Below are 12,065 nucleotides of genomic sequence, written 5' to 3' on the forward strand. Positions count from 1 at the left end.
AATATTGTCGCGTTGCATCTCCTGGAGGGCACCAACTTGGGGAAGGCAGTTGTAATGGTTATTCTGCTTCATCCCTGTGAATAAGGCAGATTTTTTTTAAAAAAAGAGGAATTTGCTAATGGGCCACAGTCCTAAAATACAAATGTCTTAAATGCAGCAAGGCGGAGTCAGGTCACAAATCCTATTGTAAATATTACACCGTCCCTAAAAAGTTCAGGGTGAACTCAGCTCCATTCCTTCACGACTGACAGTTCTGTTTTCTCCTTTTGCGTGTGTGCCTGTTTTGCACATTTTAATTTTTTGGGTAGAACCTACTTTGGTCGCAACCCAGCAATCTGTTTCAACTTGGGAGTCAACTTCCCGGTTGTAGGCGAAGGGCCAAGGTTCAAGTTAGGGGCAAGTCATATATGTGTCAAAATGAGCAATGTCTTTCGGGGTCACGTATACTTTTGACTTCGGTGCTGCTTTATGTAGGCTGTAAAATTAATAGGTGGGAACGAGATTTATTTGTCCCCTTGGCATGTTAGTTGCTTGTTAGGTTAAACTCGCTGATTTCCTTGTACAAAAGTGCTGGTTAAAATAATCGCCCTGGAAACAGTCCCCTGGGAATCATCCGTCTTCTGAAATCACAATTCCTGAATGGCTAAGCATGGAGAGAGAGAGAAAAAACTTGAGCAACAGCTAAACAAGGAGGGGGGAAATCAACCTTGGAGCCAGTGCTCAATTTAGGAGCCTGCAGGGGGCGACAAGCCTAATAGTGCGATCCCATACCTGTGTCTACTCAGAAGTAAGCCACCCTGGTCTCACTTACTCCCAGGGACACTTACCTGGGACTAAGTTTCATTGAACTCAATGGGTTTTGCTTCTGAGAAAAAATTATTATTAATCACAAGTGTAGGCTTGCAGTTCTCATTAAACCCATGCAATAATAGAATTGGACTTGAGCTTCCAGCTAAACATTGAGAAGAACTTCCTGGTGGTCAGAAGTGTTTAAAAGTGAAACGGACTCCCTTGGCAGTTGGGGGACTCTCCTTCGTCGGAGGTTTCTAAGCAGAGGTTGGATGGACATCTCATGGATGCCTTAGTTGAGATTCCTGCATTGCAGAGGGTTGGTCTGGATGACCGTCAGGGTCCCTTCCAACTTCACAGTCCTATTGGGATGTAGAGTCCTACTCGCCTGGCTGCTGCAGGAAACTTCCCACATCCCAATAGGCAAAAGCCCACAGTATCGCACAGTAAGGCACAGGACAGCGATCCTCACAGCAGAGGCTTATATTTGATCAATGAGTAATAATAATAATAATAATAATAATAATAATAATAATAATAATAATAATATAATATTTATACCCCGCCCATCTGTCTGGGTTTCCCCAGCCACTCTGGGTGGCTTCCAACCAAATATTAAAAAACAATACAGTGTCAGACATTAAAAACTTCCCTAAACAGGGCTGCCTTCAGATGTCTTCTAAAAGTCAGATAGTTGTTTATTTCCTTTACATCTGCTGGGAGGGCATTCCACAGGGCGGGCACCACCACCAAGAAGGCCCTCTGCCTGGTTCCCTGTAACCTCACATCTCACAGTGAGGAAACTGCCAGAAGGCCCTCGGAGCTGGACCTCAGTGTCCGGGTAGAACGATGGGGGTGGAGACGCTCTTTCAGATATACTGGACCGAGGCCATTTAGGGCTTGAAAGGTCAGCACCAACACTTTGAATTGTGCTTGGAAACGTACTGGGAGCCAATGAAGATCTTTCAGGACTGGTGTTATATGGTCTTGGTGGCCGCTCCCAGTCACCAGTCTAGCTGCCGCATTCTGGATTAATTGCAAGAGTAAGTGAAGAATTAGAGAGAGGAAGAGGGGAGGAAGAGGAGAGAGAGAGAGAGAGAGAGAGAGAGAGAGAGAGAGAGAGAGAGCGCATCTAAGTGCAATCTCCAAGGGACCTGACGCCAAACTCCATCATGGAGCCTAAGGAGAAGTTTCCTGCTCTCCAGACATTACGTCACTGGGGCTCGGATGGTAGCAAGCTTCTAACCTCTCCTTTTGCATCTCACCACAAGCCATTTATGTGACAGGACACTCGCCCACCTCCTTCAGAGTCACACTCCATCAATCACAGGGAAGTCGCTTTCTTAGAATTCAAGGAAGGAGCCCATGGTGGAGTGGATGGGGAGAGCAAGGAAGAGGGTCCAGGGGCCTCCCATCTAAGTGGGATACAAGCAAGGCGCTCTTACTTCTCCTGGCCCAGGCAGATGGAAGTCTAGGACTGCTTTTGATGGCTTGCATTTTCCCAAGGGGAGAGATGGCTCTCTCAAAAACTACCAGTCATTCTGGCTATCTGAGGTCTCCACAATGCTGTAGAACAGATAATAATAATAATAATAATAATAATAATAATAATAATAATAATAATATATTATTTATACCCCGCCCATCTGGTCTGGCTGGGGTTCCCCAGCCACTCTGGGCGGCTTCCAACAAAATATTAAAATACGGTAATGCATCAATCATTAAAAGCTTCCCTAAACAGGGCTGCCTTCAGATGTCTTCTAAAAGTCTGGTAGTTGTTGTTCTCTTTGACATCTGATGGGAGGGCATTCCACAGGGCGGGTGCCACTACCGAGAAGGCCCTCTGCCTGGTTCCCTGTAACCTCACTTCTCGCAGTGAGGGAACCGCCAGAAGGCCCTCAGAGCTGGATCTCCGTGTCTGGGCTGAACAATGGGGGTGGAGATGCTCCTTCAGATATACTGGACCAAGGCCGTTTAGGGCTTTCAAGGTCAGCACCAACACTTTGAATTGTGCCTGGAAACATACTGGGAGCCAATGTAGGTCTTTCAAGACCAGTGTTATGTGGTTTTGTTGGCCGCTCCCAGTCACCAGTCTAGCTGCCACATTCTGGATTAATTGCAGTTTCTGAGTCACCTTCAAAGGTAGCCCCACATAGAGCGCATTGCAGTAGTCCAAGCGGGAGATAACCAGAGCATGCACCACTCTGGCGAGACAGTCCGCGGTCAGGGAGGATCTCATCCTGCATACCAGATGGAGCTGGTAAACAGCTGCCCTGGACACAAGAGGCAGGGGCACCAGATTTTACCTTCGCACAAGGCGCCGCTGCCGTTTGAGAGCCTAAAGTCCACCACTGCTCTTCTCCAAGGTCCTCTCATGATTTTGGGAGGTGCCCACCTCTCCTTGGGTTAAGGAAGAGCCCCTGTTCGAAATGGGCGCCCTGGGAGAACGCAGGACAGAGAGCTGGCCACAGCAGGGGGGCTTTTAAGAAACAGGGAATTTTAAGAAACTTCCTCCAAGTCTCCCAAGCATGGCAGCCGCAGTTCACCTTAGGTTTCATTCACGTTGTTCCAAGGCGTCCTTGTTCCAGTCAACGGTTCAGAAAGATTTTCCCAAGGCGCTTTGGAGTCCATATCTGTTTATAACAGCAGCCCCTCCGTATCCAAACAAGCCTTGATTGCTTTCGTATTGCTTCCCTATCTTGCCTCAAATGCCCTGGTAACAATGTTCCCAGGATATACAACTCACACAAGACACCATTTGGAGGTAATTTCTTCTTGCTGCTGCTAGTATAAACATCTTCCTGGATTCTCCCCTAAAAAAGAACCTTTTTTTTAATTGAAAACAGTCCGGCCAGACGCCGCTGTCTGTCAGTGACACACTGCAGCAGGCAGAAGCTGTTGAGCTCTTCCTTTGGCATTTGCCAGGACAGGACTTTGCCTATGTGGGGCCGAAAGTTCCCGAGAGAAGATGCAGAATTGCTCAGCAAGGGGAGAAGGACCCAGTGGCTTTTGTCATCCAGGCTCTAACATCTTGTTCCACGCTCGGCTCCAATCTCCGAGCGGCGAAAGATTCCAAGGTTTCTTTTTCTAAAAAAATTAAATTTATTTATTTTATTAAAATAATTCAACATTAATACATACATATTACGAATATACAAACAAACATTTCATACAGTCCTTAAAAATATTCATACATGTTGTTGCTGTTTAGTCCTTTAGTCGTGTCCGACTCTCCGTGACCCCCTGGACCAGAGCACGCCAGGCACTCCTGTCTTCCACTGCCTCCCGCAGTTTGGTCAAACTCATGCTGGTAGCTTCGAGAACACTGTCCCACCACCTCGTCCTCAGTCATCCCCTTCTCCTTGTGCCCTCCATCTTTCCCAACATCAGGGTCTTTTCCAGGGCGTCTTCTCTTCTCATGAGGTGGCCAAAGTCTTGGAGCCTCAGCTTCAGGATCTGTCCTTCCAGGGAGCACTCAAGGCTGATTTCCTTCAGAATGGAGAGGTTTGATCTTCTTGCAGTCCATGGGACTCTCAAGAGTCTCCTCCAGCACCAGAATTCAAAAGCATCCATTCTTCAGCAATCAGCCTTCTTTATGGTCCAGCTCTCACTTCCACACATCACTACTGGAAAAACCAGAGCTTTAACTATATGGACCTTTGCTGGCAAGGTGATGTCTCTGCCTTTTAAGATGCTATCTAGGTTTGTCATTGCTTTTCTCCCAAGAAGCAGGCATCTTTTAATTTCGCGGCTTCTGTCACCATCTGCAGTGATCATGGAGCTCAAGAAAGTAAAATCTCTCACTGCCTCCATTTCTTCCCCTTCTATTAGCCAGGAGGTGATGGGACCAATGGCCATGATCTTCGTTTTTTTGATGTTGAGCTTCAGACCATATTTTGCGCTCTCCTCTTTCACCCTCATTAAAAGGTTCTTTAATTCCTCCTCACCTTCTGCCATCAAGGTTGTGTCATCTGCATATCTGCATATTCATGCATACCCACACTCAATCCCACACATACTTCCTTTTCCCACCACCATCCCTCACTTGTGTTAGACTTCCAATCTACTCAATTGCAATTTCTTTCCACTTCTATTATTTTCTTTCACACACTTTTAAACCAACTTTCTGCTTCTTTTTCTGTTATACATTGTTATCCATCTTATTTAGTATTTCAGTATTTATAACGGGACTTATTTATTCTAATAGGAGTTCTGAAGGATCCCAGAAGAGAAGCTAGACAAGGAATGGAAGGTATTTAAAGGATATTTGCAAAATCATATTGAAAAATCAGAGATTCCAGGGTTTCTAGACGCTTACCCAGGTTCAGTTTCCTTGGAATGAAGGTCAGCAGAGACTGTGATGTCTTTAGGATGCATGGTTTTATTTACACATATCAACAACCTCACAGCATCAACACCTCCAAAAGAACTGGCTTCTCCATTAGTTACTGCTTTGGATCCAGCATGGAGAAAGCAGGTCTCTGTGCCTCCGGCTTCCAGCTCTCACACTATTGTTCTCCTACCTAGCAGCTAGGGGAGGGGAGCAGCTGAAGAAAAGACCTGACATTAGCCTGCAGGGCACCTTCTCTCAGTTGTGGCTCTTGCAACCTGAGCTCTATTTGTTCTGATTTAGCACTAAAGAGCGGGTTTTCCAGAGGAAACTCGTACCTAGAAAGCATGGGAGGAATAGAAAACTGCTCAGACCCATACTTTCCAGGCACAGGGCATGCAGAGGTGTGAGGGAGTCCTAACTCTGGGTTACAGTTGAAACTTTTTGTATTTGCCCTCTTTAGAGTACATCAGTGGTTCCCACACTTTTACTGGCTACTGTCCTTTCGGTTCCATAAACTCATAGGGTCTTCCAGTCCAATTCCCCACAATGCAGGGATCACAGCAAAAGTATCCCTGGCAGGTGGCCGTCCAACCTCTGTTGGAAATCCTCCAGCGAAGGAAGGCATGTCATTTATTCATTATGAATTTGGGTGAAGATGACATTACTGTGTCCAGACTTGGTTTTATCCTTTTTATATCTTGCGTTTAGGCATCTTATCCTGTTCTTTTTATTTTGTACTCAACTTCAATGGCTTTGGGCTGTGAAGTAGTCTATAAATGTGGGTTGTGGGACAGCAGATTCCATGTGCGCCCCCCCAAAAAAACCCTGCGTTGTTTGATTAACTCAGTACCTGCAACAGGCAGTACTGTGCAAAAAAAAAGGTGCCATGTTCAATGGACTATATTTGTCCTTCCCTCTGATGGTTCAGTAGGTGGCACTGTTCTCCTGGGAAATTAGATTAATTAGCTCCCCTCCCCCTTCTCCAAGTTTTTCCCAAGGGAGATTATGCTGTGCTTTTTATCAGGGTGGAATCATCTGGATTCAAGGGTACCATATGAGTTAATACTCAGTTCTTCTACACGGGCAATATTGCTTTCAGGTGGGGGGTTTCAACTCAGCGACTATCCAACCCCTTTGAGATCCCATCTTCAAGGCCACAGAAAGCCCAGGAATGTGAGATATGAAATAAAATGGCCCATTCTTTAATATAAAGCTGAATGTTGGAAGATTCAGGGAAGATAAAAGGAAAGACTTCTTCATGCAACACACAATTTGCATGGGTCTCCTAAATGCCACTAGGGGCACCTTGAATACAAGGTCAGTTGCGTCTCCTTTTTTCATTGGGATGAACTCTGGGTGCCCTGGGTGCTTTTTGGGTCAGCTTTTAAGAAGCCTCCTGAGCTTGTTACATAAAGACCAGACAATCCCCTTTGGCTGAATGTCACAAATGCAAAACATTTTCTTGTTCCTCTCCCCAACTTGTTATTTCTTCCCATCTTCCTGACCTGCTGCGAAGGGAGCTCCAGGCAGTACTATCCATGGCAATGGAGAGAGCAATTCTCTGAAGATTCATGTCTGCTCCAGAAATGGTTACCTTTTAAAAATAAGACCCTGCTGGAGGTGGGAATGTGCCATTTTGCACAGTCGTTCTGCATTTGCTGAGGAAGTGCAGAGAGAGCATTGGGAAGCCTGCTGGATCAGGCCGTTGGCCCCCTCGGGTCCAGCAACTTGGCCTCACAGTGGCCAACCAGATGCCCATTATGGGAAACCTGGAAGCAGGATCCAAGCACCAGAGCCCTCTCCCCTTCTGTGGCTTCCAGCAACAGGTCTTCAGAAACATTGAAACTGTGGAGGCAGAACAGAGCCCTCCTGGCTAGGAGCCCTTGATAGCTCTCTGCTCCATGAATTTGTCCAATTTTCTTTTAAAGCCATCTAGCAGAGACATCCCCTTCATGGATCACTGCCTTTCCGTGGCGAAGGGGCTTGAATAACTCAGAGAAGCTATGAGCTATGCCGTGCAGGGCCACCCAAGATGGACAGGTCATAGTGGAGAGTTTTGACCAAACGTGATCCACCTGGAGCAGGAACCGGCAAGCCACTCCAGTATCCCTGCCAAGAAAACTCCATGGACAAAGCAATGACAAACCTAGACAGCATCTTAAAAAGCAGAGACATCACCTTGCCAACAAAGGTCCATATAGTTAAAGCCATGGTTTTCCCAGTAGTGATGTATGGAAGTGAGAGCTGGACCATCAAGAAGGCTGATCGCCGAAGAATTAATGCTTTTGAATTCTGGTGCTGGAGGAGACTCTTGAGAGTCCCATGGACTGCAAGAAGATCCAACCTCTCCATTCTTAAGGAAATCAGCCCAGAGTTCTCAAACAAATTAAGTTTGAGAACCAGAGTACCACTGTACTTTAGAAATGCTTCTGTAAAGGAAAGGTAAGCCAGATAAGTTTTACTTCATTTGGCAACCCTTTCAAAGTGTATTTTCTAACACGCATGCTGTTGGGCAGAGGTTGAGGGGGCATTTTCACCTATATGCAAGAGTCCCTTCCTCTTTCTCCTCCTCCATATATGCAACTCGTTATCAGGTAGATGTGTAAAGTGGTTCGCATATTGAATTTGTTCTCCAGGAATTTGACAGATCCTCTTTTAAAGCTGTTGAATGCCAGAACTTCCTCCTACATACAGATTAACTCTCTGATGATTCAGGGTTTATCCACATTGACCTTTCTTTTGCTCTTTCCAGGGATGCACCACGATTTAAGGCTCCATGTTCTAGGGCATTAGTAGTAGTAGCAGTAGTATTACTCTGGAACTTTCTCCACAAAAAGCTGCTCTTTAATGCTCAGTTGGAACAAATGGACGTCCATGGAAAACCCAATTGGATGTTTGCTTTGATTGAGTGCTAAAGAGTGGGGTTTCGTAGGAAAAGCTCTGGGGCAAGAGAAAAATGCTTGGGCACAGAGTTTTAAGTGCAGACCTGAGTCTGGAAAGTGCAGGGGGAAAGGTAATTGTGACTAAGCCCTTTTTCTTGTCTGTCCTGGTTCTTCCAACATTCAGCTACATTGGAGGTCCCCGCTGAGTTCTAGGGTTGAGAGAGAGAGAGAAATGTTCTCTGTCCACTTTATCCATGCCAGACATCGTTTTATAAATTTCTATCATGTCACCTCTGACTCATCTTTTCTCTAAACTAGCAAAGCCTGCGATTTTTACTTGGGACAAAACGTTTCGGCTGGGTTACAAGAATGTCCCTGGCATTCCGTTAAAATCCTGTGAGGACCGCTCCTTCTCCTGGATTAACACCTTTGCTCATCAGAGCCAGCCTGTAGAAAACAGCTAGAGAGGCTCAGGTGTGTCAACAGGTACACCTAAGAACAGGCTATGAACATGATGAAGAGGCCAATGAGGTCACATGAAAAAATAGCTTCTAAGCCAGCCACCCAGTTTTGGCTCGCTAGCCTGTCATTATCAAATCTGTCTCCTTTTGGCCTTCCCATTCTAAAAATGACAACAAGGCACTAAAACTGACTGGATCGCTCTTTTATTATCTGTTGATTTCTTGACTGCAAATGACATGTCACACTTCATCCCGCAAGCTCTGGCATGTCTCTCGTTCTCAAATGCCTAGCTGGGGCACAGCTCTGTGGCTGCGGAGAGAGGTTCTCCTGGTTTAACTTCCATGTGGCAGCCCTTCAGATTTTTGAAGATAGCTCTCCTATCTCCTCTTTTCCTTGCTTAACATACCCAGCTCCTTCAACTGTTCATCATCAGGCTCAGTTTCCAGACCCGGGATCATTTCTTTAACACTGAGTGCGCAGGAAGTGTCAGCAAAAACCAAATGAGGAAAGCGATTTCCAGGGAAACCGGCTGCATAGCCCAATAATATTTAGCATGGATGTAACACTCCAGAATATTTAAAATGCTTCATGTAAATACTTCCAGCAACAACAGCCCTGTAAGGTAGGCCAGTGTTGTCTCCATGTTGCACGTGGGCAGCTGGGTCTTGGACTCTGAGCTTGCAGCTTTCGCTAGTTCTCAGATCAGCATCTCAACACACAACTAAGGAGCTCCCTTACACTTGGCCGGCATCTCTAGCTCTGTGTGTGCTCTTGAGGAGCTTTGCCTCTCCAGATCCAAGCCCAGAGGGTTCATAGCTAACCTTGACCTCCAAATCATTTCAGCAGGAGATGCTCTTGTGTGCTTAGTTGTTCTTCATTATTTCATGTGTATTTTTTTAAAATAATATTTATTCAAAGTTTAAAGTTACAAAAAGAAAAAAGAACAATACAAAATACAAAAAAAGAATACAACAATAATAGAAAAAGAAAAAAAGAAAAAGGTATAAAAATCATTTCAGCAGGAGATGCTCTTGTGTGCTTAGTTGTTCTTCATTATTTCATGTGTAAATGGCCTTGGGACAGCAGCATAGAAGGCCAATAACAAATAATTTGGTTATTATTATTATTATCATTTAATAATTTATTATTTATACCCTTCCCTTTTCTTTTCTTTTCTTTTTTTTATTAAATGGTGGAAAAATTTATTGACTTTTTTATACTGGAAACTTTTCATTTACCAGGAAGGATGATGCTGTCATACTTCTGCTGGAACCAACGCATGGCTTCCTCCTTGCTGATTCGGTGCTTGGCCCCAATGCTACCAGTTCAGTGCTTCTTGTCAGCAGTGCTGAAGCCTGGCCTGCCCAAAACCACATAGAAGTCCAAGCCGTAGATACCAATACTAGGATCGTATTTAATCCCCAGATCAATGTGCTCCTGGATTCCAAAGCCAAAGTTGCCAGTGTTAGAGAAGTTATTCTTCCTCAGCTCGTATTCTCGCACCTTCAACCCTTTCTCCAAGATCTCCTCAGCTTTGGCCCCACGTACAGTGCAGTGAACGGCTATCTTCTCATTTCTCCTGATCCCAAAGGACCTGACTGTGTATCGAGCTTTGGAGAAAACAGGAGTCTGGCCTGTGAGCTGCTCCAGCACTTTGGCTGCCCGGGTGAGCCTGTCTCCACTTTCCCCAACACAGATGTTCAGGCAGAGTTTGCGGATGCGCAGCTCCCGCATGGGGTTCTCCTTCTCACCCTTGTCTTGTTGCGCCATCTTGGAGGCGTGGAAGAGCTATACCCTTCCCTTTTCTTTTCTTTTTTTCTTTTCTTTTTTTATTAACATATAAAACACATACATATACATTTACATAATACACGTACACAACACCCTACCTAATTTTCATAGCATAAAACATACCTACATTACTCTATATAATACCTACCTATACTAGACATATCAACATACATACACACCTACCCCATACCCCATTATTTAGACCCTTCCCATCTGGCTGGGTTTCCCCAGCCACTCTGGGGAAATAATAATAATAACAGTACTATGCGTACCTGTCATTGCCATCTCACAACAATAAAGCAAACTCAATCCTGAACCCATCAAAAGTATATATAGAAAAATGAAACTGCTCTGCAAAACAGGCAGAAAAACAGAAGCATCTTTTGCACGCAAATTAAACTCTTTGAGACATCAGAGGGCCAGATTCAGCACCACGCAACCTCAGGGTGCTGAAGTGCCTGGGCCCAATTTATCCTCAGACCCACAACCTCCATTCCATTGTACCTGCAAGGACTTGGGAGAAGGGGAGGCGCAAAGTCCAGTAAGGTTGGCGTCATGCCAAGGCTGCTTTGGAGACATATCAGTGCTCAGTGGCCAGGGAGGTGGGTGAGGAAAGGAAGGAGTTAACCCCCAGGCTGGGGTGGGATCCAGAGGCAGCAAAGCCATAATTAGAGAAGCTTGGAGTCAGCAGATAAAAGGGTCGGCCCTGCTCAAAAAAGGCAGCTTGCGGCTTATGCTGGAGGGGAGGCCGTCCTTGGGGATCAGTTAAATCAGGACATGAATTGGAAGCAAAGGGAAGCTTTCTTTGAACCCCTGAAGTAAGGGCTGGAAGGAGAAGGGAGCTGAGAGAAAGCAGGGTGGGCCTCAGAGGATGCTCTGGGATTGTGTCCAGGGGGCAGATGGGCAGAGATGAAACACTATGGATTGACAACGCCAAGAGAGGGAGAGAGACCACTCTGCACACTTCATAGTCTCATGTTGTTCAGTCGTTGAGTCGTGTCCACCTCCTTGTGACCCCCTGGACCAGAGCATGCCAGGACCTCCTGTCTTTTCCTGGGAGTCTTCTCTTCTCCTGAGGTGGCCAAAGTCTTGGAGCCTCAGCTTCAGGATCTGTCCTTCCAGTGAGCACTCAGGGCTGATTTCCTTCAGAATGGAGAGGTTGGATCTTCTTGCAGTCCATGGGACTCTCAAGAGTCTCCTCCAGCACCAGAATTCAAAAGCATCAATTCTTCAGCGATCAGCCATCTTTATGGTCCAGCTCTCACTTCTCATAGTGTCAGAAAATCATAGAAATGTAGAGCTGGAAGGGACCCCCAAGGATCATCTAGTCCAACCCCCTGCAATGCAGGAATCCCAACCTCTGCTTAAAAACCTCCAAGGAAGAGAGTCCACCACCTTCCGAGTCTGTTCAACTATCCAATGGCTCTTGCAGTCAGAAAGTTCTTCCTAATGTTTAGTCTATTATTATTATTATTATTATTATTATTATTATTATTATTATCCGATTCCCTTTCTTGTTATTGGAATCCAGCAGTCCAGGTTCTGCGCTCTGGAGCAACAGACCCAGCTTGCTCCATCTTCGATGAGGCAGCCCTTCAGATAGTGGAAGATGACTGCCATGTCACTGTTAGAATTCCTGCTCCATGACTGCAGTCATGGGATTGTTGTCTTTCACATGACAGTGCATGTTTTGACTCCACAGAGTGGGAAGTGACTGAGACAGGATGTTTGTGTTACTGTGTTCCGTGAAGTGGGACTATTGTCCTTTGCTCTTTTTCTCTTTGCTGTCTGATGCTAGAGAGAGACAG

General features: G+C 45.6%; 1 protein-coding gene across 1 annotated transcript; it reads right to left on the minus strand.

Annotated features, from left to right (window-relative positions):
• Positions 1-9,656: 9,656 nt before the first annotated feature.
• LOC128420609 (60S ribosomal protein L11-like) lies at positions 9,657-10,250 on the minus strand. The gene has a single exon (XM_053402279.1). The coding sequence runs from the start codon at positions 10,234-10,236 to the stop codon at positions 9,793-9,795; it is 444 nt and encodes a 147-aa protein (XP_053258254.1). The 5' UTR covers positions 10,237-10,250; the 3' UTR covers positions 9,657-9,792.
• Positions 10,251-12,065: the final 1,815 nt, after the last annotated feature.

The sequence above is a fragment of the Podarcis raffonei genome, chromosome 9 (genome assembly GCF_027172205.1).
Source record: "Podarcis raffonei isolate rPodRaf1 chromosome 9, rPodRaf1.pri, whole genome shotgun sequence".
Lineage (NCBI taxonomy): Eukaryota > Metazoa > Chordata > Lepidosauria > Squamata > Lacertidae > Podarcis > Podarcis raffonei.

What these genes read in the sequence shown, in the direction of transcription:
- LOC128420609 (XM_053402279.1), bottom strand. Translation starts at nt 10,236, where the DNA reads ATGGCGCAACAAGACAAGGGTGAGAAGGAGAACCCCATGCGGGAGCTG.